Below are 22,353 nucleotides of genomic sequence, written 5' to 3'. Positions count from 1 at the left end.
TTCATTATCATTGTAAATTGCACACTATTAACCTCTACATTCTCTTTGAACTTTTTTTAAATGATACCTGAATTCCTACTATTTGCACACATTTAATATCAGCATGCACCTTCATAAAACTGCCCCTAAATGTTTTTAACCATTTACAAAATTGTACAAATACAATTGTCTCAAATTTATAGAGACACTACATCGGAGCTCCATTTTCTGCGTCCATTTGCAACCAATGGCCTATTTGACAAAACCAAGCAAAACAGATACTTCAGATTGAAATATCACTGTTTGAGCCATTTATTACTTGGACAAAATCAGACTACTGATTTAAATAATGCACTACTGATAACAATGTCATTTTAGCTCCACTTTAAAGCTGTTATGCAGTCAGACAATCAGGAAATGTGAATGTGATTTCTGAATTAGAATGTTTCTTAAATAATGGCTTCTCAGATGGATTGAGGTGCAGATCTAACCACCAAATTAAAATAAGATCACACTTCAGTGGTAGTATACTCATTTATTGTACTATACTGCAAAGGTACAGTATATATGACCATCATGGAGAGGTGAATAATTTATTTTCTAAGGAAAAAAAGAGCATTTACTCAAGCAGAAAGCAAGAAAGTGAAAAAAAAAATATATTTGGCCTAATGAGCAAATCTGTATAAAACAAGATTTTAAGAATATGACATCTCTTTAAAAGTGAATCAGGACTGAGTCATTATCTTTTGAGTCAGTGTTAGCTTGCATCAGAGGGATATTTCACAGAACATACTGTATCTAATAAATAACAGAACATTCTGGAAACCAGAAATGACACATGGAAAGCGAAAGAGATAAAAGAGTGTGGTATCTACAGCACAATAAAGATCGAACTCTAGGCTTTGCCTTTTCTTCTGACCTAAGCATAATTGAAAATCTGTGGACAGACCTCCACATGAACACGGGTGGGACAGCTCATAAATCACACAGAAATATGGTAGGAGCCTTTTGAAGGAAGAAAACATTTCCCACAGAAGAACTAAGAGGATTTATAGAAATGTTAGCCACAGAAAATCTTTACTGATGTTCCTGATGGCTTAGGAGATAACGAAGGAAAAGACACACACAAGTTCAGAAAGTTGATGATTAAATAAATACAAAGAATATCCCAAAGGATAAATAAAGTTAAGTCTGAGTCAAAATAAAATATAACTTCTAAAATAGTAATTTTATCCAATAAAAAGTAATGCATGTTTACTTGTAAAAGCTTTGCAATTTACAACAGAAAAAGTTTAGAGTTCATTTTTTTTCTTTTTTTTTTAAGCAAGTTGTGGGGAAATTTGTTCTCTACAAGAAAAGAAACAAACCTAGAAAAAGTTGGATGTTAGATTTTGTAGCTGATCTTTCTTTGGAATAAAGGAGGCAGAATGACTTCTCTGTTCTGCAGAGAACTGACGAGAAGAGAAATTACAAAGCCACAATTCTGTGTTGTATCTTTCTGCTGCTACTGTTTCTATTTTTTGCACAAACTCAACACTGCTAGATGATTTTGTGCTGACAGGAGCTGCATGTCAAGTCAACCGGAGCAAAGAGGGTTTTCACCTTGCTCACACAGATTTTGAATCTTGTCTTACACAGACAAATCAAGCCTAAAGTTGAGCAGTTTCTTTCTATACAAACAGGAAAAGACTTACCGATTGAGTTTTTCTTGCTTCAGTTCCATATCAGCAACAGCAATCAGTTGATCTAATTTGCATTTAGTCTCTATGATCTCAGCTTCTCTGGGTGAATAGGTCCCACCTTCCTTCTTACGCTGGTGGATCCTGTGAACAAAAAGTAATTATAGTAGTTACTTTCACTGAGAAATGTAATGCATTTATAATTATGTTTAGTTGTAAATTTATGCAGGCTTGTTTTAAATCTTACTTGACTGAGCAACAGATAAGCAGGATGAGTAACACAGCCAGGAAGAATGACAGCAAAACACCCAGGATGATTTGTTCCTCTTTGGTCAGCAGTCCATCTGCTGCAAAATCAGAGATAAATACTTTTCACTTATGTTAAATCAAACAAACAAGAAGAATATTCCCTTCCAAATATAACTAGCAGGCACCCATGATCAGAGTGAACAATGTGAGCCTTTGAACAAGTTATAAAACCCCTTTCTTTTTCAGACTGGACTGAGAATAAAATTTATATGTGTCATGGATTTTTATTTGCAAAAATAGGATGCACAAGTTTGTGTTTGGTAGAATTTCTCCATCATAAAGCATACATGTTTTCTGTTTTATTGATTCAACACAAGTTTGGATGTGTGTTTAGGATCTTTTCTGTTTAAATATCAAACTAGTTCCAGTGTTTAATTATCTACCTGTGTTTTAAACAGGAAGTACAGTATGTATCAGAGCTTGTATGTTTAATTTTGACCCCTTGCACATTAGGGAAAACATTTAGAGTCGTTATCAGTAGACTAACTTTGACATTCAGGCTCAATACATCTTACCCTTTGAGCAGAACTGCATGCACTAGTGGAAGAAGTGTAATCAGTTCTTATTTCTTTACATTTTGCCCTCTAGGGTAGAGGCAAGTCCTAATCTTTTTTTTTTTCTTGCACTGTACCTGCTGTTTTATTGGAATCAAACAGGGGCGGGCAACTCTAGTGCTCAAGGGCCTGTATCCTGCAACTTTTAAATGTGTCCTTGGACCAACACACCTGAATTAAGTAATTAGATAATTAAGAGGTCTCTGGAGAAATTGACTGCACACTGAGGAGGTAATTCAGCCTTTTAATTCAAGTGTATTGAACTCAGGGCAAATCTAAAAATATCAGCCCTTCTATAAAGAAAAAAGCATAGTGAGTTTTTATTTTTTTATGCAGAGTGATGTTTGCTTAGTTATTCATTGAAAACTTACCTGTAGTCCTGATATGCTCAGAGAATTCAGAGTCTGTATATTGGCCATTGATGTTAGTGGCTCTGAATTTAAACCTATTAACATAAACCAACAGCAAAACAGAAGAGTTTTTTTTCATTCTTTTTTAAAAACCCAATTAAAGTTTTTCAAAGTACTTAAAGGTCCAGAATTCTTCTGAAGGACTCACACGTAGACAGTGTTGGCCTTCAGAGGCCCGTTACAGAAATGATCAGTGTTGTTCTCTTGCATGCAGTTGTCGTTCTCTCCAATCACGTAGGTCCCTGCATTGGTGTGGTTGTACCTCCGCAGTGAAGGGTTGGGTCCAGACACCCTACGACTGCTTACGACATGCATATCCAGACCTGCTGCCCTGTCCCTCTCTAAGCATGTGGGGTTGGGGAACCCTGCATCAGTAAAGTAAGGAGCAGGACGCTGATGGTAGGCTGTCCTCCAGTTGGTCAGGTTCTCGCTGTCCCTCACTAGACAGGATAAAAAAGGGAAGAATGTGTAAAAAGAAAAAAAAACTGCCCGAGTTTATTATTTTATGAACTGCAAAAAGGAGGTGCATTGTGAAAATATGACACACACAACAAACGTCTGTTTGAAATGTATTTGACTAAAAAGTGGATACCCCCTGACTCGGCCACGATGACCTGGATTTTTGCAATCGGTCCGTTGTCGTCACTATAGAAACAGGCTGGCATGCGGATGGTTATGCTCCTGTGGGTTACTATGGCAACCCCTCCTTGGCCCAGAACTGCTTGGGGTCTTTGGGTTGGCTTGGATGGGGCTACAGCACATACACACACACACACACACACACAGCCACACAGATATCAGGGGAAACGATATTTGTATCAGATGCACTTCTAAAGGGGAACTATATCATACAGAAATGCTCTCCATTACATGACTAATGACACATTTAATGTGTCAGGACAGGTTTGTTTTTTTTATTTTTAGAAAAACTGCTGTAAAGCTAGAATTCAACCAGATAATTATGCTTAATCACTGCGACAAAAAAAACAAAAACAAAAAAAAAACGCTGAGCATTGCTAAGAACAGGAGCTTGTACCTTTAATCCCCGTAGTTATCTGGACATGGGGACTCAGTGGGCTCCTGCCCGCCCCGTTTCTGGCTGCAATCTGCAGGCAGGACAAACACATGGAATCAGGGGAGGCACCGGGAGGATTAGCACAGAAAATAGCAAGAGCTGTAGGTTTAAAGAAATCAAAAACAGGATTGCTTGGGTTTGTTACTTCATTAAACTGTATTTTTTTCCAGGCCCACTGCATCCCCATTAACTGGAAACTATATGGTTAAGAAGAAAAATAAAGTGCTTCTACCATGCAAGGTCAGAAAACTTTTAAATAATGTCTCTCTTCTCTCACGTAACATCTGATTTGTCTCTAAGCATCGTAGCAGGTTGTTGTGACTGATTAATAATTCAGTGTCTTTAAAAAATGGCTGAACAAATAAGAAGACTTCCAACTTAAGTGATGGCCAGAAGGCAATCACTAATACTGGGAGTCTAGGCAACAAACAATTGCCTAGTAAAGTGACTCAGCTGAAAACCATTTAACCTTCTTAAATGTTTCAAGCTAATCCAATCATTTGATCTGCACCTGTACTGACAGAGTTTGCCCTAAATGCATCAAAGCTACCTCCAATATATGGCTGTCAATTGTTTCATGTCAAAAACACACCCTTTTCTGCCATAGGAAAAGATCTATTGTTAGCATTTAGATTTACAAAAACCTGTGAATTAAAGATAATAGTCTTTGTTTTCAGTCTCATGGAGAATGTAGCTCTGCGTCCACATGCAATATGAGTTTCTCACCTGTATACTGTAGGTGTGCCCTCCTTTAAGCCCTTCTATGAAAGCCACCAGCATGTTGGGTTCTCCGTGGATATTATCAAGGCTCATATTTTTAATCAGCCGGTCCTTCTCATACACAAATAGGTAATAAGTTGTGATGTTTCCATTGGGCTCTTCAGGGGGACTGAAGCTCACCCTGACCAGGTTCACTTCCTCTGGGACAGCAGTGACGGTAACATTCTTGGGAGGGTCTTTGGGCTCTGTAAAGAAAAAAGGAAATGATGCAAAAGCAGAGAAATAAAGCCAATAAGAAAATGGATTTACACCTACCCTCCTCCAGTGTCTGAAAGACAATAGGCCCAATGGCTCTCCCGTCACTGCCAGCATCCTCTAATGAACCAGTAAAGGCGGTGACAGTCACGGCATAATTACTGAAAGCTGTTAAATTGGTCACAAAGACTGTAGTCAATTCTCCTGGGCCCCGAACTATTGATATGTTCACACCAGGACCATCCACCTGAAGTAAGAGAAGTTCTTGATTATTATCAATTGATTTCCATTTAATACTCAAAACCCCATTCAGTGCTTCATTTGCAGTTTTAAAACTGTGACCAAAGCAAAACCACAATGAGCTTTCCTAATGACATGTCTATATAGGGAGGTTGTAGCTCAGAAGGGCGACCTGCACTAGATATGAAGTTGGTCCCGAGAGAACAGCTGGAACCTGCCACGCAATCCGGAGGCTGGTGGAGGTTGGAGTCACTTTAAGGTCACGGGGAGGAGCATCAGGTTCTAAGGAGAGGAGATAAGCAAAACATATTTCATTACCTGAAATGCATGGGGTCAATATAAGCCGGGAAGAGACTTTAATCCCAAAGGAGAAAATAAAATCAAAGACACTAAGGTAATCTATTTGTTTCATCCTGAGCAAACAAAGAGATTTGTTTTGTCTCAATTGGTGCCTTTGGGGAGCTAGGTTACTTCATGCTGCCAGAATATATTAGTAACACCATTATGGTAATGCAGGAGGTGACAATGAATGTGTTTGCCAAATCAAGACAATATCATCATATAATTAAGAGCCTTGTAATAGTACTCATACCTCTAACTCCTGGAATTTTAGGTTATAGACATCCCCAAAACAGCACATAAAGGTGAAGTTGAAGGAAAAAAAGATGTGGTGAGGAGATCATTATTAGGAGCTAAAGAGCTGCTAAGATCTACTACTCAGAGGAGAAGATAATCTGTTCACTGAAAAACTATTATTCAGGCACTCTGCTGCCTGTTTGAAATAATAGCTCAAACATTTTTTTATGAATATTTGAAAAACTACACTTTTAAATGCCTTTCCAGTGGTAATATACTGTAGTGGGAGCATCATACTGTTAGCATTCCATACTTCACAGGAAAAAAAACAAGCTGGTAAGGATAAAAAAGGACAAAGCTAAATAGGTGACCGGCAGACTGAAGTGGAAGTTCGTGTTTCAACAGGAAGACTTAAACTCCTCCTATTTGGTACGAGATTTAAACGGCCTAAAATGGGGTCAAAGTAATACAAACCTTTTCAATTCTCAGGTCATTATTCTGATCAAGTTGAAATGTGACTGGATGTAATTACTTTGCTAATCTAGTAAGATATTTTTAATAAATATTTTTATTGATGTTTTTCCATTGAAATGTATATATGGTTTCAAGTTTAAATTACTGATTTTTCTCTGGGCTGTAGGGCAAACTTTCCCTATTGGGACAGTGAAAAGTTGTTATGGTACTACTGTTATTACATTCAGAGATATTCTGTAATGGGGTGGTTCAGATCAAAGAAAAAACCTACAGTCAGTCCAGAACACACAGAATGCCTTAGGCTCGAAAGATCTAAATGAGGAATTTGAAATATAAACTTTTCCTTAGTTCCCTTATTTTATGTCCACATTCAAGTTAAAAGTTGTGTTACCTCTTAACATGCTTTAGCTCTAATATCGTATGCATAAACAAACAAATTGAGGTTGGGCTTTTTTGGGGTTACTGACAGATAAATAGATTCTTAAAATGTAGTATTTATGATTCTTTTCCAAAACCTGGTGTTTGAATTTGGTGCTAAATATAAAATAGGTAGGTCCGTCTGTCCATCGGTTCGTCCATCCATCTGAATTTAATGTTTTGCTGAAAAACCTGATACTACGGATGAGATGCCGTCTCTGCTTACATACACTTTTATCTGTCCAAGAAATGGTATGGCTTTGGCCTGCATTGCAGACCTTCTTTAATGTGTTAGTCAGGGTATGTTGTGGCCCTGCACCCAATACACTGGATTTTGAATGTGTGTCCTTTATTTCCAGTCTCCAGACTTACCGGTACATTCAAATGAGAATTGGTGATAAGATTATTCAGTCTGTCTTGGTTTGGAATGTTTAGTAAATGCATGATGTAATTCTGTCTGAATGTGCAAAGCTGGCAGAAACAGGAAGTGGGAGCTGAATGTGAATGCAAAACCTGTGTTTCAAATTCTTATTTGCAACAAGTTTTGAAAACCATGCATCTTCTTCCTATACTTAACAATTATGATGATAAAGAGACCAGCTTAGCTCAGCTGTGTAAGATCGCTTTGGATATTAAAGATTAGAAAAACAGACTGATGAAATAATAGTCCCAATATTAATCCTAGTGAGCGAGGGACGCTTAAAGCAAATTGATGATGTGTCATTTTAGGATCATTTTTAATAACCTGTTGGAGAGTAACTGATATTGTGCTACACTGGTTTAGGAGTTTTGGATGTCACCCTATGAAGAGACAAAAACTTGTGTTCATTGATTGTTTACATTGTTTGATTGGTCAGCAAATGTGTAATATAAATCATTAGTCTGTTAACAAACTAAAATGTATCAGTCAGATATTACCGAATGCTCTGACTTGCTGTAAAACCTAATTAACTGACACATAAAGGTCACATCATTGCAGTTGGGTTCGTACTTCCAGCCAGAGTGCGTGCATAACTCCACTGTGCATATGCTCCAGGTCCCGCGTTGGTCACTGCAGCCACCTTGAAGCGATAGTATCTGTATTTAGCTAGGGATTGAAGGGTGACACTGCTTTCTTCAGCGTTATCCGAGGCATTTACTGAAACGGTAAAATTGTCCTCCACACAATGCAAGGCCTTGTCGTCCTCTAGGGTTGGCAGGGTAGTAGCTTGTATGATTGGTTCGCAAACAGTGGAAATCAGCTGTGCAATGACATGATACTCTTTCAGCAGGCCAGGAACAGAGACCGGTGATTTCCATTCAAGTGTCACATTGGTGGCTGTGACCTCAGAGATAGAGAGGAGGCGAGGAGCAGTTGGAACTGTTAAAAGACAAACAGGATTTAGTTTGAATTAAATCATCTATTTTGTGCAGATGAAAACAACCAATATGGCTAACCTGATTCAGAAAGGGTGAAGGCTGTGCAGTTGTTGATATCTCCTGGTCCAGCAGAGTTCACTGCAGCTACAGCCAATACATACTCCTGGTCTGGTGACAGCCCAGTCACTGTGTACTCTAGTGTGTCAGCCTTGTGTGTGAAGGTTTGCATGTTGACCTCCCCTGTGATCTCATAAAACAGGATCTGTCCATTTGGGTTGGCTGGAACTTCCCAGGAGATCTGGACTGAGTCCCAGCTCAGTCCTAAGCAGGACAGATTTCCCACAGCATCTGATACTGAAGAGAAGGGCAGAATGAGAACAGGTTGAACCTCTCTCCTCAGAACTGAATTTAATTTTGATAGATGTTATTGATTAGAAGCAGTGTTTTAATTTTGACCTTGTTTTTGCATTAGTCTTAAATTTTAAAATGGTAAATGTATGTATACAGTCCTTTGTCATAATCTGCACATATTTTAGTTAGTTTTTAGTTTGAGAATGTATTCTGATTGCTTTCATAGCCTATACTGTATGCAATTCATATCATAAATATAGAAAATCCTGATTTATTTTACTGTAATAAATAGTGCTTTCCTTGTGTGTATCTGTGCTTGGCACTGTGATGGACTTGTAATCTGGGTGTTCACAATACACACAATAACAACTGGCATAGGCTGTCATTATCAGCTCTGGATAGAGAAAATTAATAAATGTCACAGTGAAAAATGTATAATTAAATTTTTATTGAAAGCAGTACCTCATTTCTCTTTAATCTTATTTTAATCTTCTATATTGTCTAAAAAAACAGAAATCAATTGTCACTTGTGAATAACTGAACTTTTTGTAGTTACAATGAGTTTTCAGATGTTGGCCATTTTTGCTCTTCATCCAGACAGCCAATATTATGCTTTTTGACCAGAATTCCTTTAATAATAAAATCGACCTTCTGTGCCAAGTGTTTTGAAACTTTTTTTTTTTTTTTGGGGGGGGGGAGCACAAGGGATTTTTGTAAGGGTGTAAAATACTAGCACTAAGAGTCTGAGCCACAGAAGCACAATTTTGGATTACCAACACAGACTCAGGCCTCAGACTTTCTTTGCTTTTAGGAAATGCTTTAGAACTTCTGTATGAGGTGGACTTTATCAAGCATTTACCTACAATAAAGTCTGTGGCGTTGTATGCGTAGTGGAGCTGAATGTGGAGCAGTGGTTACAGCAGTGCGCTTGTGTTCTAAGAAGGTTGCAGGTACCTGGATCGAGCCCCACACCCTCCACTCTGGGTTTCTGAGCAAAACTCTTAACCCCACACTGCTCACCGGGTGCCACACAATGGAAGTCCACTGCTCCCCGATGGGATGGGTCAAATGCAGAGAGTCAATTTCCCCATTGTGGGACAATAAAGGGGTTTACATTTTTGCTTACTCTTTTAGAGCATTTCTTGTCAATTAAATATTTTGACACAAACATCACATTAGTTCTCTAAACAACTATTAGGCCCTCGTTTATTTTTTGAAACAGAAGTATATTTCCTCGTAACTCTTTGGTAGGGCTCTCCTGCATTAAATATTTGATTCTTTTTCAATCTGCTTTCCATCCTTTCTGTGCATCAATATAAACTCAGCTTATCGTTGAGCCCTGCAGCTTAATTGTAGATATGGAAAAGTTAAAGCTAGTCATAATTTTCAAGTAGCTATTTCCAAAATCACAGCAGTCACTGTTAATCTGCTTTAATTAAAGGTTATGTTTCTCTTTTGTTTCCATTTTTTAAGATTAGGTAAGATAAAATGGTCCCTTTGACATATTTACAACACAAACAGTTTTAAAATTACATTTGACAAGTTTTAGAAGCTCCTCAGTTCACCTTCAAAGAATAAAGAATAAATATTTTGTCCACCCATAGTTGCTTTTGTCGTCCCTCCTATAAATAAATGTGGGTACATGTTTAAATCTATTTAAGGTATTAAAGCTTCATGTCTTACATTAGTGCTAGTCCTCTAACTGTGTTAGAGGATGAACAATATCTTGCCAAATTGAACCAAGAAATCAAAACAAGACAGAAGTCCGTTTTGTCCCCTGGAAAGGATGATACTAGAAATGAAAACTCTCTGTAATCTAGAATCTTATTGAAGGTTGTAGTACACTTTGCCTGCAGTTTTGCGTTCAATCTTTCTGTGCAGTCTTTGGTGCAGCGATATACATCTTTACTGTCTAACATCAGAACCGGAAATTATTAGTCACATATCTATTTCCTTGAGATTTTACTATTGTTACTCACCTTCCTAAACAAACCAGCCTTTAGAAACATTGCTCTCAGGCTTGAGACTGAATCTCTGAACCTTTTCAAACCATAGCTCCTAATATGGCTGCAATATTTATTCTTCTGTATTGACAGCCAAAGGTAAACATCTAAAAAGGTCTCAGGGCTTCTTTTAGAGTTTTACTGATTGATACTGCAACCCTGTTTAAAGTTGTAAAAATACATTAACAATGCAAATGAGGTGCTATAAGTGTGGTTCTAGTAAGTTCTGGATCTGTCTTGCTCTCTGCAACATTTATTGCCTTTAAAGCTTTTAAAGGTAGCTCCATCAAAACGACAGAGCTTTAAACCTGGGTACAGCCACACCATGGAGAATACCTGCCTCCATCCCTTGGATCCGGCATCTCATTCCTGTGGTTATAATTCTTATATCTACTTATCACCAGTAAACAAAGCTGATTCTTAAACTTGTCTGCTTAGCGGAGAAAGTGACCATGCTTTTCCACTGGAAAAGCATTGCCCTGCAGTCGGAGAGGCTGTTGATATTTAATAACACTAGCATACTCCTACTGTTCAATTCTGCAGTTTCAAACATTTTTTTATTTGGCTTACAAGTAATCTTCCTCATTGCATGCTGGAAAGTCAGTTCTTGTGCAGCCTTGTTTGTCACTTTTTCAGAAATGTTTTAAGAATTTTTTTCCTGACGTAATTTTAGATACAGGCAAGTTAAGGCAATGTCATTTTTTAATGTAGGAATGCCCTAATAATAACAGTTTTTTTAAAAAGATAAATACACAATAAAAATTACAAATGCTTAAGTTGGGGTTATTGTTAGTTTGGCATCCAGGAAGTTGGATCTTCCTTCATAACTTTGGTTTTCATTGTAACAATCCAAGTTGCTCCTATACTGTATGTCTTTTTGAAAACAAAATATTTTTATTTGAATAAAAAATGTTCACCTGGAAATATAAACTTTAACACTAATCTAAGCGTAGACATGCACATGTGTTACTTTCCCTAGTGTGAGTCTTACCTGACTCATTGGTTGTGAAGGTCACAGGGCTGCTGAACTGATTCCCATGGCCCACTCTGGTGTAACTGTACACACTGATCTCATAGGAGCTATGAGGCCTGAAGCCTGACAGATGCTCCATGGTCGATGAACCAGAGGAATTCTACATTTGTTTCAACACACAACCAAAATGAAACACACATACAAGATTTAGTTATCCAGACTTAACCGATGGAGTGGATAAGATCAGTGTATCAGCACATAAATGCGCACGTGCGTTTAGGAATAATATTACCACAGAGCAATACTTGGAGTGTGAAATTATCCCCCGTTTGTTTGATTCTTACTGAGTGGTTCTGTGGAGTGTGTGTGTGTGTGTGTAGGTTGGGTTGTGTGTGTACTGTTGTTATTGTGAAGAAGCTTTCAGTGTGTGAAATTAACAGTACCCGATGTGTGACGGTTTGTGTGATGAGGTCTTGGATCCTGAATCCGTACTTTATCACAACTCCATTAGGCTCTAGAGGAGGATCCCAGGTCAGCCACACGGAAACTGCTGTATGGTTGTATATAGTCAGGTTAGCGGGAGGGGTGGAGGGGCCTGGAAGACAAAGTTAGGAAAATATTTAACTTCACTTCAGCGTTATAGAAATCTGTTGGATCTGCTTTCTTAACATACCGCCTTCATCAGTGTGAAGCTGCACGAGCAGGCTAGGCCCTGAGCCTTTACGCGTCGAGGCTAGGATGGTGAGGTTGTAAGCCGTGTACGACACCAAGTCGGTAAGGATGACTGAGGTGTTGGTGGTCTGTGTTGTGTTGGTGCCTTCAGGTCCAGACAGAGTGAGGGTGTACTCTGTTATCTCTCCATTAGCCTCCAGAGGGCGTTGCCATACCACAGCGATAGAAGACGAAGAAAGGTTTCTAGTTGACAACAGCAATGGAGGAGAACTTGGACCTAATAAACAGACACATCCAATGATCAGAGTGGTGATACTAATATAAACTGGTTTGGAAAGGTACTGTAGGACGCTTTTCACATTCCTTCTTTACAACAACACATTTTAATGTACATTAATTACGATATAAATATGGTCAAAAATATAATTTTTTTATCTAATAAAATTATGTATTATGTAATTCCAAAAAAAGAAAGTTAAAAATAATCCACTGAACTTTGTTTCCAAGTTTGAAGACGTTTCGCTTCTCATCCAGGAAGCTTTTTGAATTCAAAATGTCAGGATTAGCGTTGAGTTCGAGGTTTTCTACAGAAGCCGATCAAAACCTTGTTTTTGCTTTTTAAAACATGCCAATTAAAACGGACGAAGGGGTCCACCCGTTTGGAATGGGGTCGTTTGGCTTCTTTTGTTAGCCTATAACCCATACCCGTCTAAGTCTCTGAAAGGGGGGGTCGTTAAAGGGAATTGTTGTTAAATTATTATCAACTTTCTTTTTTTGGAATGACTATGACCTGGATGACTGAGAATCTTCACCACCATCTGTAAAATGTAAAATTCTGTGTCATTTGGATTCAGACATTTTGGGTGAATACTTTTCACAATCACCTTTTGAGGCAGTTTCAGGTGATATTCTTTGGTGGGAAATCTACCAGCTTTCAAGAATTGTTCTATATTAGGAAAATCTTCCTATGAACTCTGACACAGCAAAAAAAACCAGCCTTCCCACATAAAGAGGATGCAACCACAATGCTCAGATTAAAGGTACAGTGGAGGATGTTGCTTTTCCAGGTGGATTATCAAAATAAGTGGTCCTCCTGATTACCAATCATTCTGGTGGTATGTTTACGTAAAGCCGTCCTACGTGCTCGTCCCCATTTTGGTGAGTCTGACATAGTGGAAAAGTTGCAAACCTTCTTTTGGAAAGCTTGTATGAGCAATGCAAACAGCAACTTTAAAACGAGCGTGCATTAGGAGAAATGGGCTTGTGCATGCTGTTGCACACACTTAACAAGAGGGTGTGGGTACAGGGTTTGCCATGTGCATTTTTTTGTGGAGAGGGTGGGTCTTTTAAAAAAATTTGCAAAGATCCTCCACTATATCTTTAAGATACACACTTGTTGACTTATTTCACTTGTACGGTGACTTCTCCAGCCAGGGTTTGCATGGGAGTTTATCTAAGAATTTAAAAAGGGTTCAATCTAACTAGAAGGAAGCTCTTCATATAAAAATTTTAACATATTATAAACTAAAGTTTATTTTTGCATTTTGACAAACATTATAGTTATCAGAGTTCTTTTGTAAGGTGCTCTCCTCAGTAAAATATAACCAGCTCATCTTGGCAAACCTACATAAATGAGAATGTATTACATTGAATTTTGGATGTAAGAAAAAATAAAATTCCATAGACTCACTGTCATCATCTGTTCTCAGGTACATTGTGCTTGTTTGGTTGTAGGCAGGACCAGCACCAGTTGCTGGAGTAACAGTCAGTACATATGGGAAATGCTTCCTTAGTCGGGTAAACAGGAAAACATTGTCTGTAGTAGTTTGCCTGATGGTTTTGTTGACAGCCAGAATCCCTTGGCTGGTCATATTTGGGAATATCCCTGCCTCCTGTAAGGTGAGTATGTAGTATGGACGTCCGTTTGGCTCAGTGGGAGGATCCCAGCTCACAATGATGGCCGTGGAGCTGAAATTCTGAGCCGTCAGGTTTGAGACTGGGTCACTTGGCACTGGAAAATGAAAAAAGTAAAACTGTGTTACTCTTACGCAAATACTACTGCAGTAACAAGTTAAACTGACGCTTAAACAAAGAAACTTCTAACAATGAGGGTGTCAATAATCAAAAACACAGTCGCATTTATTGGAAATAAACAGCAAATTGGTTAAAGCATTATTTTACAATTGACATTAATCAGAGCAGCTGAAAAGTGCATTTACAGTACTGGGAGACAGACGAATACTCAATCACATCAGCAGCACAACTTGTAATGCACATGGGGATGATGGGGTAAAAGTTCAACACTGAAAATATAGCAAAGTTAGAAGGAAAGTTAAAGAAATACTCATCCTTTTGTCAGCTCCTTCAGAAATACATCATGATACACAGAGTAGAAAAAAAGGTAAATAAAGGGGAATGTTAATTTTTAACCATAAGAACAAATAATGGTTATAAAGTCATTAGTCTATGACCCGGCGAGCGAGCCCCTGCTGGGCTTGGCTTGGCAGGGGTGACAAGTTGCCCTGGAGGTCCGATGTTTGGCTGATAGTGGAGCAACTGGAGCACAGGCAGAGATACAGGGTCAGTATGAACATACAGAGACAGAAAATACTTCACAGACAAAATATTAACTTTACAGAATCTGTTTGCTCTAAAGTCTGGTAGCAGTCTGCACTATTTTTCCCAAAATCACATAAAAACCTAGAGACTTTGATTCTTTTACTACAGCAAGCAAAAAATAACCACAATTAAATATGCAAACTTTATTGCTGTAGAAGCAATATCTTGGTATCATAAAACCAGTCAAACTTTCACAAAGCTTATTGGCTCCATGTTTTATCCAAAGTAACTTATATTTTCAGGTTTTTTTTCCATCCCTTACTTTTTTATGCATTTAAAAGTCATTTTTTTTGTCACTGCCAATCAGTTCTGAGTCACTGACAGTTTTCTCCTGCGACTGCCAGCCTGAAACCTGCTTTATTGCAGAGTTTTTATGTAATTTTATTTCAAGGTAAGAGGAGATGTGAAAAAAGGGTGCAGACTTGCCCTCCAGTAATGTTCTGAATTATTACTTGTATCATGTAGCCTTCAAAGACCTTTCAAATAAGTATTTATATTTTATTTATATGAATATATGTAGATATATGCAGTCTGGGGTTTGTTTGTGTTTCTGACTGACCGTCTTCCGGCAAGAGCAGGTTTATACGCTCTGACTGGACCCCCCCATCGCCCTGTATGGTGCTCGAAGTCATCCACATGGTGTAATTGCTGCCTCCGATCAGCTGAGTCACGGTGTAGATGAAGGGTGAGTTGGGAGAGTAACGGACAGGTAAGTCTGTCACAAGAACTCTCTGTGGGCAAAAATAGTGCTGTGATCATTTTTCACATAGTGAGTCAGGCATTTATACAATTGCACATTTGAGTTGGCATACAAAGATTTTAGAAATAATAATAAGGAAGGTATTGATCTCAAACAGGCCACTAAGACCCAGCAGGATATGTCATTCTTTCTGGCATAATGGCAAATTACCACTGCTTGCAATCTTTGAACAGACAACATTCAGTTTTTTTATGTGTTTCTCTTAGAAAATATTCTCTACTTACTGTTTGTTTGAGTACAAAAATCTGGCATGCATCTGTATTAAACACTAAACATTAATAACATGCCTAAACACTGCTTCCACCCATTAAAAAAAAATAAAAAAAATAGTGAATAGTTACAAAATGTACAAATAACCCCAATTCAATTATAAATGTTTTTTAAAAGCCTTAAAGATCTGTTGGAGAACACTAGGGAAAGGGAGGACCTTAAGGTTTAACACTTAATAACGAAAAAAGTTAAAGATACATTTAAAGCAGAGTTAAATTAGAAAATAAATTCTCAACCCTTGACAATTTCACAGAGAGCTATTCTGTCAGTTATCCTTTAATACATCAGTACAAAACAGCACACATGGTTAATATATTGATTTTGCACTGAAAATGGAGATTTGCATTGATTTCTCTAGTCTTAAATCAAAACAAAATGGCAGACTATATTGTTTAGCAGCATCCACACAGTGAAACTTGGTGGTAACAGCATGATGCTGGCAGGGATTCATTTGTTTTCAATAAAGACGGGGAAGTTGTTCATAGCTAAATAGAAGAGGAAGGGAGATAAATAGAGCACAGTAGTTGAAGGTTGTAAAAGAATTGTGATGGTTTAGAGGTTCACCCACTGTATTTGGGTCCTCGACCAACCTCCACCCTCACATTCACACTGTCCTTGTATTTTAATTTCACAACTGTTCTCTTCTTTATGTTGGTCCATCACAGAGTGGCCAATGAAAGACACTGAAGGTGTCTAACTACTTTAAACAAAACTGATTTTTTTTTTACTTAATAGTTTTCTGTAAGATTAAAATAGAAAAAGAAAAAAAAAAGAAATATGTTTGGGAAACCATAAGATTAATCATTTATTACAATTCTATAGGAGTGCTGTGCTGGGAGAAGTATGAATTTAAAGAACAATACCTTAGCCAAACCTTTGATTTACCTTTTCTGTCACAGTACCGTTATCAGTGTAGTAAATAGTGTAGTGCACAATGATCCCATTCGGTTCAGTGGGTGGTTGCCACATCAAGGTGACAGAGGAAGCAGTCACATTGACAACTGTCACATTCTGTGGTGGGTCAAATGGCTCTGAAACACACGACAGGAGTTTGAAAGAACATATGGTTTGAAAGAACATCATGCTGAAATACACAAAGAAAAACATCAGTTTGTATGTGAAGCAACAATAAAGCCAGCTGTCTGCAGTACCTGCTTCTGTGGTGGTGAAGCTGATATAGATCAGCACCCCTCCATCTCCCAGTCTAGTCCAGCTGGAGACAGAGGCATTGTAGCGACTCTCTGAATCCACATTAATAACCACCGACGTCTCTGTCACATTCTGCCACATTTCAGTAGTTTCATTCCTAACAAACGGAAAACAACTGATGATGCACTGTCAGGTCTTTTTCTAATAAACTTCAGACTTGCAAAGAAGAAAATAAAAAGAGAGTAATTATGATTTCCAAACTCACCAAACTCTGACAAGGTAGTAGAGTATTTCTGAGTTGGCGTTAAGTGGTGGCTCCCATGACAGTTCTACCTCATAGTCTGATAACTTCCTGGCTTGGAGAAACTGAGGGGGAGTGTCTGGAGCTAAGATGCAGGAGAAAAACTTTCCAGTGTTGCAAAACAAAGATGAACTGAAAAGGTAGGTGGATCAACTTTTGAAAGATTGGGAAAAGTGCAAGGCAGAAAAATGTGACTGCTCCCATACAAACGCAGAGCGAGGAATGGAATACTCTCCTAAAACAAAAAACTCTGTTAGTATGTAGATGTTTAGACTGTGACTCTGGATGAGATGAATGGGGATGCCATAGGCTGAGAAACCTGTGATGTAACATCAATAGCTTTAGCTAAAACAGAGATTAAAACAGGTAGAAAAAACTGGCTGGAAAATTAGGTTTTATCAGATAGCATCTGAAATAATCATTCAGATGTAATCCCACCAGGAGCTGGAAATTAACCAGAACTCCTCCCCTTTTTTTTTTAAAAAATTCCCAAAACCCAAGCCCATCCCTCTCACCATCCTCAAGTGTGGTGATGTTGAGTGGCTCGCTGCTGAAGTTTCCTGGCCCTGCCCGAGTGTGTGCTTGAACCACGATGCGGTATTGAGCATATTTCCTCAGGTGCGTGATGTGGAGGAAGGTGGTCGGTGAGGTGAGGTTCAGGTAGTGTGTGGAGTTCCAGAGCTCCAGGCTGTAGTGAGTAACAACCCCGTTTGGCTGCAGGGGAGCGTTCCATGTCACATTCACCTCACTGGGACTGACTGACTCATAGGACAGTCCGTATGGAGGACTACCTGGAACTAGAGAGGGGATAAACATTTGGTCTGATAGCTTGTAGAGCTCCTTGAATGCAATGTATGCATTTGTAAAGACTGCCTTGCAAAAGTATCAAACACTAAAAAGTTTTCACTTTTTGTCATGTTACAAACTCAAATCACTTTTAATTTTAATTTATTTAACTGTAAATAGCATTGCTTATACTTTCTTTTTAAATGAAATATGAATAAAAGATGAAAAGCATAGAGAGCATTTGTATTCCACCTGTTGTGTCTGATACCCTAAAATGATGTAGTATAAATCCAGTATCACCAACTTTAAATCAAATGCAGTATCATATATATATATATAAAAAAATCTGTTTTTATTTGTAATCTCATATATAAATGTTCGTAGACATAGTGAAGCTGTTTGTAGTTGACAGGAAAGTGGTAGAAACAAAATAAGGAGACAATCCAGCAAGAAAACCTGTTAATACATGAAAGATACATAGACAGCACCTGGTGGTTCAGTAAGTACAAACGTAACTGTACTTGCAGGCAACAAAAAATTCATCTGAAGGCATCCAATGACTTTCTTAATGGTATGGTTAAAATCTTATTGGAACTATTTGGCGAAGGACTTTTACAAATGCTTTCCATGCAGTTGAACTAAAACTAAGGTATTTTGCAATGAATTAATGCTGTTTATTACTATTCACCCTTTAGTACTCCACAAAACAAAAATGTAACTTCATTTTAGGTTATAACATGACAAAATGTGGCCAAATTCAACGGGTTTAAATAAAGTTTTACAGCCTCCAACACACCATCTTCTCCAGACAGCAGGTGCAAAGTTTCAGATGTTTGGTTGCCATTGCCGTAGCGTGTGTACGCCCTCACAGACACGTTGTAAAATGAGAAAGGTGCCAAACTGATCAGCGTGACTCTGTTAGAAGTGGTGTTCACCATCTCAGAGTACGAGTCGTTTTCATAGAAGACCTCATAGTACTGGATCACTCCATTAGCTCTCTGTGGGGCAGACCAGGTCAGAGTGGCTGTAGATGGACTCGTTTCTACCACAGAGAGATTATCAGGAGGGGAGTCAGGTTCTAAGAGGGAGATATACAACATAAATCACAAAGAGGTTTTTAGGGTTCAAGTTAAAAAAAACACACAACAGCCGCTCAAGTATTTATACTTCCAAATTTTAGAAGGCCTAATAATGCTTTTTTAATTTCCATAATAGTTTAATTCTTTCAACATTGAAAGTCAGATTAACATTTTGATGTTTTGGTAGATTTATGTGTTTTCAGTGATAATTTCATACCGTCCTCTAAAGTAAAAACAAAAACATCATCCTCCTCTGACAGAGAGCTCTCTCCCACCGCTGTAGATGCAGCCACACGTAGCTTATAGCCAGTGTACTTGTCCAGATCTACATAGCAAGGCAGACAAAAAAACAAACATGCATTAATCTTTTACACATGTAGGCTCCAAAGAACATAGATTTAAAAAAGAGAACTAAATATCTTCACAAAAATATTTATAATTTTGAACTGAATGAGCTCTCTACCTGATATTAGCATGCTGGTGGTGTTAGTAACCCACTTTAGGGCTTGATTGCTGCGCAGATTGAGACCATATATGCTGTAATGTGTGATCCGCCCATTGGGATTGATTGGTGGGACCCAACTTACTAGAATTGATGTGGAACTGATATTTTGATAGGACACTTCTAGCACAGAGCTGGGAACTAGAAAGAAAAGGCAAGATATGCTGCAGATTAAGAAACTCTGTGTTTTGGCTCCTGTTTCTAGAAAATGTTGATTTTGTTCGTACCCTGCTCACTGGTCTTCTCAGTGATATCTGTAGCAGGCCCTTCTCCTGCAGTGGTGGAGGCAGTAACTCTGAATGTGTAATCAGTAAAAGGATTTAGATCCGACACCACGTACGAAAGCTCCTCGGATAAAACATCCACCACTTCTTCTCTTACTGTTACACCTGGACAAGTGGTCAACAAGAACATGTTGTCCATGACGGTATATTTAAAGCAGAAGAAAAACTAAGGTAAAAAAAAAAGTTGTGTTTAAAGTAAATGGACCTGTAGTTACTGCTGCGTTGCGTGTTGAAATTCGTCCTGCAGAGGATGCGTCACGTGTGGACAGGCGCTGTTGACCTGGAGTCAGGCCCATGTTAGAAACAGCTGAGGTCACCGCCTCTGTGTGTGACTGCTGTATGAGCCAGGATGGAAGTGTGTTAGGTGACACAGAAATCACGGACATTGCAGACGTCCTAGATTCGACATTCAAAGAGGGTGGAGTGACGTTTTTTGACTCATAACCCGGGCTGGACTCATCAGCGAGCGCAGGGTGCAGAGTAGGCTGAAAATCTGTGTTAGTAGAGTGATCAGTGCTTCTATTTTCTGAGTGGTGAAAGCTGGAAGCAGTCATTGCGGTGGGTGTAGTGCGAGCTGAGATTGTAGCCGTAAACGCTGGTGGAGACGTGACGGGAGTGAGCTCATCAGATCTCTTTCTCCGCCTCAGAAGGTTGTCGACAACAGGATGATTTGTTTGATTCTCAAAGAAATCTGTTATATTCTGAGGGCAGAAAGAAGATAAAAGTTAAGTCCTATTTAGGTCATAGATAATAAATTATTTAAAATCTAAGTTAGGTTTGAAATAACAGCCATGATTTACAAGTTCTGCAATACATATTACTTAAGACGCAAGGAAAATCTGTACCAGTGCGAAGCAGGAAGTGTAGTTAAGTTTGTGTTTAGAAACAGTATAGACTAAGAAACATTTGCTAGATAAAAGGTACATGTCAGACTAAAATGCGAATAAAAAAAATAAAAAAAACTATTTCTTTTTTAAATAAACAAGATTGTTGTGACATCTAATAGTTCAAGCAGTTAAAAGAGGAAAAACTAAAAGGAACGTTGAACACTATAGCTACAACTTTTTCTTAAAAAAAAAAAAAACTGTTTTTCTAGTTATTTCACATCCACAGGACTTGGATGTATTTTTACTATAGTGGTGCAGATAAAAATCTTATTTTAGCAAAAATTTTATTTAGATTTAATGTTTTTTTACATTGAAACTGTACAATATATAAAATGATAATTCCTCTTGTGTTAATGCTAAGGTCAACATGAAATCGACATTAGTAGTGTTATACACAAGATTCTGCACCAAAGGGGTAGTAAAGTAGGATAAAATCATGTGAGCTGGGCTGGGCGTTGCCAGATTGTAGTAGCTTCATGAGAGCGCTGAGAAACTGCTTCTTCTTGTTGTTTACATTTCTCAGATTGAATTGGACCAAAAAAGAAACAAACAAAAACAGTACTTTTTTTATGTTAAAATGTCTGTGCCTGGCCTCAGTTAAAACCTGATGAAGAGTCTGAAGTGGTTCTTTTGTTTGGGTTTTGGCCAAAGAAGCCCAAAATGGCTTTTGGATTTTGGTTTTCCTCCTTGATTTCCATCATTACATCGTGGAAAGGTATTAAAGCAGGGGTCTCAAACCGGTTCCAGAAAGGGCTGTGTGGCTGCAGGTTTTCTTTCCAACCAAGCAATAGCACACCAGACTCCAGTCATCCCATGAACTGTGTGCAATCTGAACATGATGACTTGATGAGATGAAGAGAGTCTGGTGTGCTGTTGCTTGGTTGGAAAGAAAACTTGCAGCCACACGGCCCTTTCTGGAACCGGTTTGAGACTCCTGTATTAAAGTAAACCCAATTGCTTTTACCATGATTCCATCAATCAGGGTAGTCGGTTGTTATTGTTTGTGTAACTTTTAAACTGTTGTGTTAGAGACAGAGAAACAATGGTAAACAAGCCATTGGCAAGCTGCCTATGTCGATAATGATACGTCCCCATGTAGTAAATGAAGAGCACAAAAATGTGCATACACATAAATTCTGTTTTTAAGGTGTATAAAAAGGTCCAAAATGAGTTATTAAAAAAAAAAAATGTCAAAGACAAGTTCAAAAGGATTTGATATGTAAAATATCAGGCTACAACTTCTTTAATGAAAAATTGATTCAAAAAATGAGGGAGGTTTCAGTTTTCCTGGGCAAAGGTATAAGTTAAATATTTGCCAATGTCAACTCCCTGGCAAAGAGTAAAATTAAAGGTTAGAATAAGGGCAGGTAAGCACAAGCTACTTACTGGCCAGTAGAGCTAAACGTGTAGCTATTCTCCTTTTAACAGTTTACTTAAAACTGAAAACTGACTTTTTTTAGCAACAGGTTAAAAGGTGTAGAACTTTTTGAAGCCACAAGTAGAGAAAATTGTACTAAATTAAAAGCCGCTTTATAATTTCTTTAAGAAAGTCTGGTGATGTAAAGAAAAATAAAGCTTGTACATTTAAAAGATGTATTTGAGACATGTTTGAAAAGGACTCACTATGCCACACATTGAAACTAACAAGATATGGCCATCCAATAAAACAA

At 38.1% G+C, this 22,353-nt stretch overlaps 1 protein-coding gene across 1 annotated transcript in view; it reads right to left on the bottom strand.

The window, feature by feature from the left end:
- Window positions 1-22,353, bottom strand: part of ptprq (protein tyrosine phosphatase, receptor type Q) — a 53,645-nt gene that overhangs the window by 12,799 nt on the left and 18,493 nt on the right. Inside the window, exons 21-45 of the mRNA XM_015383968.1 lie at window positions 20,002-20,497; window positions 19,740-19,901; window positions 19,474-19,653; window positions 19,228-19,335; window positions 18,728-19,009; window positions 17,661-17,942; window positions 17,110-17,230; window positions 16,847-17,001; window positions 16,581-16,726; window positions 15,225-15,396; window positions 13,737-14,057; window positions 12,048-12,323; window positions 11,818-11,969; window positions 11,393-11,534; window positions 8,126-8,401; window positions 7,680-8,048; window positions 5,394-5,503; window positions 5,042-5,228; window positions 4,733-4,971; window positions 3,968-4,037; window positions 3,524-3,682; window positions 3,080-3,371; window positions 2,893-2,966; window positions 1,906-2,005; window positions 1,674-1,802 (exon numbers count right to left, since the gene is read on the bottom strand). Of these exons, the coding sequence (XP_015239454.1) occupies window positions 1,674-1,802; window positions 1,906-2,005; window positions 2,893-2,966; window positions 3,080-3,371; window positions 3,524-3,682; window positions 3,968-4,037; window positions 4,733-4,971; window positions 5,042-5,228; window positions 5,394-5,503; window positions 7,680-8,048; window positions 8,126-8,401; window positions 11,393-11,534; window positions 11,818-11,969; window positions 12,048-12,323; window positions 13,737-14,057; window positions 15,225-15,396; window positions 16,581-16,726; window positions 16,847-17,001; window positions 17,110-17,230; window positions 17,661-17,942; window positions 18,728-19,009; window positions 19,228-19,335; window positions 19,474-19,653; window positions 19,740-19,901; window positions 20,002-20,497 (5,000 nt within the window). The remainder of the gene's footprint in view (window positions 1-1,673; window positions 1,803-1,905; window positions 2,006-2,892; window positions 2,967-3,079; window positions 3,372-3,523; window positions 3,683-3,967; window positions 4,038-4,732; window positions 4,972-5,041; window positions 5,229-5,393; window positions 5,504-7,679; window positions 8,049-8,125; window positions 8,402-11,392; window positions 11,535-11,817; window positions 11,970-12,047; window positions 12,324-13,736; window positions 14,058-15,224; window positions 15,397-16,580; window positions 16,727-16,846; window positions 17,002-17,109; window positions 17,231-17,660; window positions 17,943-18,727; window positions 19,010-19,227; window positions 19,336-19,473; window positions 19,654-19,739; window positions 19,902-20,001; window positions 20,498-22,353) is intronic.

Source organism: Cyprinodon variegatus, unplaced genomic scaffold, assembly GCF_000732505.1.
Source record: "Cyprinodon variegatus isolate N-32 unplaced genomic scaffold, C_variegatus-1.0 Scaffold299, whole genome shotgun sequence".
In the NCBI taxonomy this organism is placed as follows: Eukaryota; Metazoa; Chordata; class Actinopteri; order Cyprinodontiformes; family Cyprinodontidae; genus Cyprinodon; species Cyprinodon variegatus.
The sequence above is the reverse complement of the archived record's forward strand: the minus strand, read 5'-3'. Positions and strand labels throughout refer to the sequence as shown.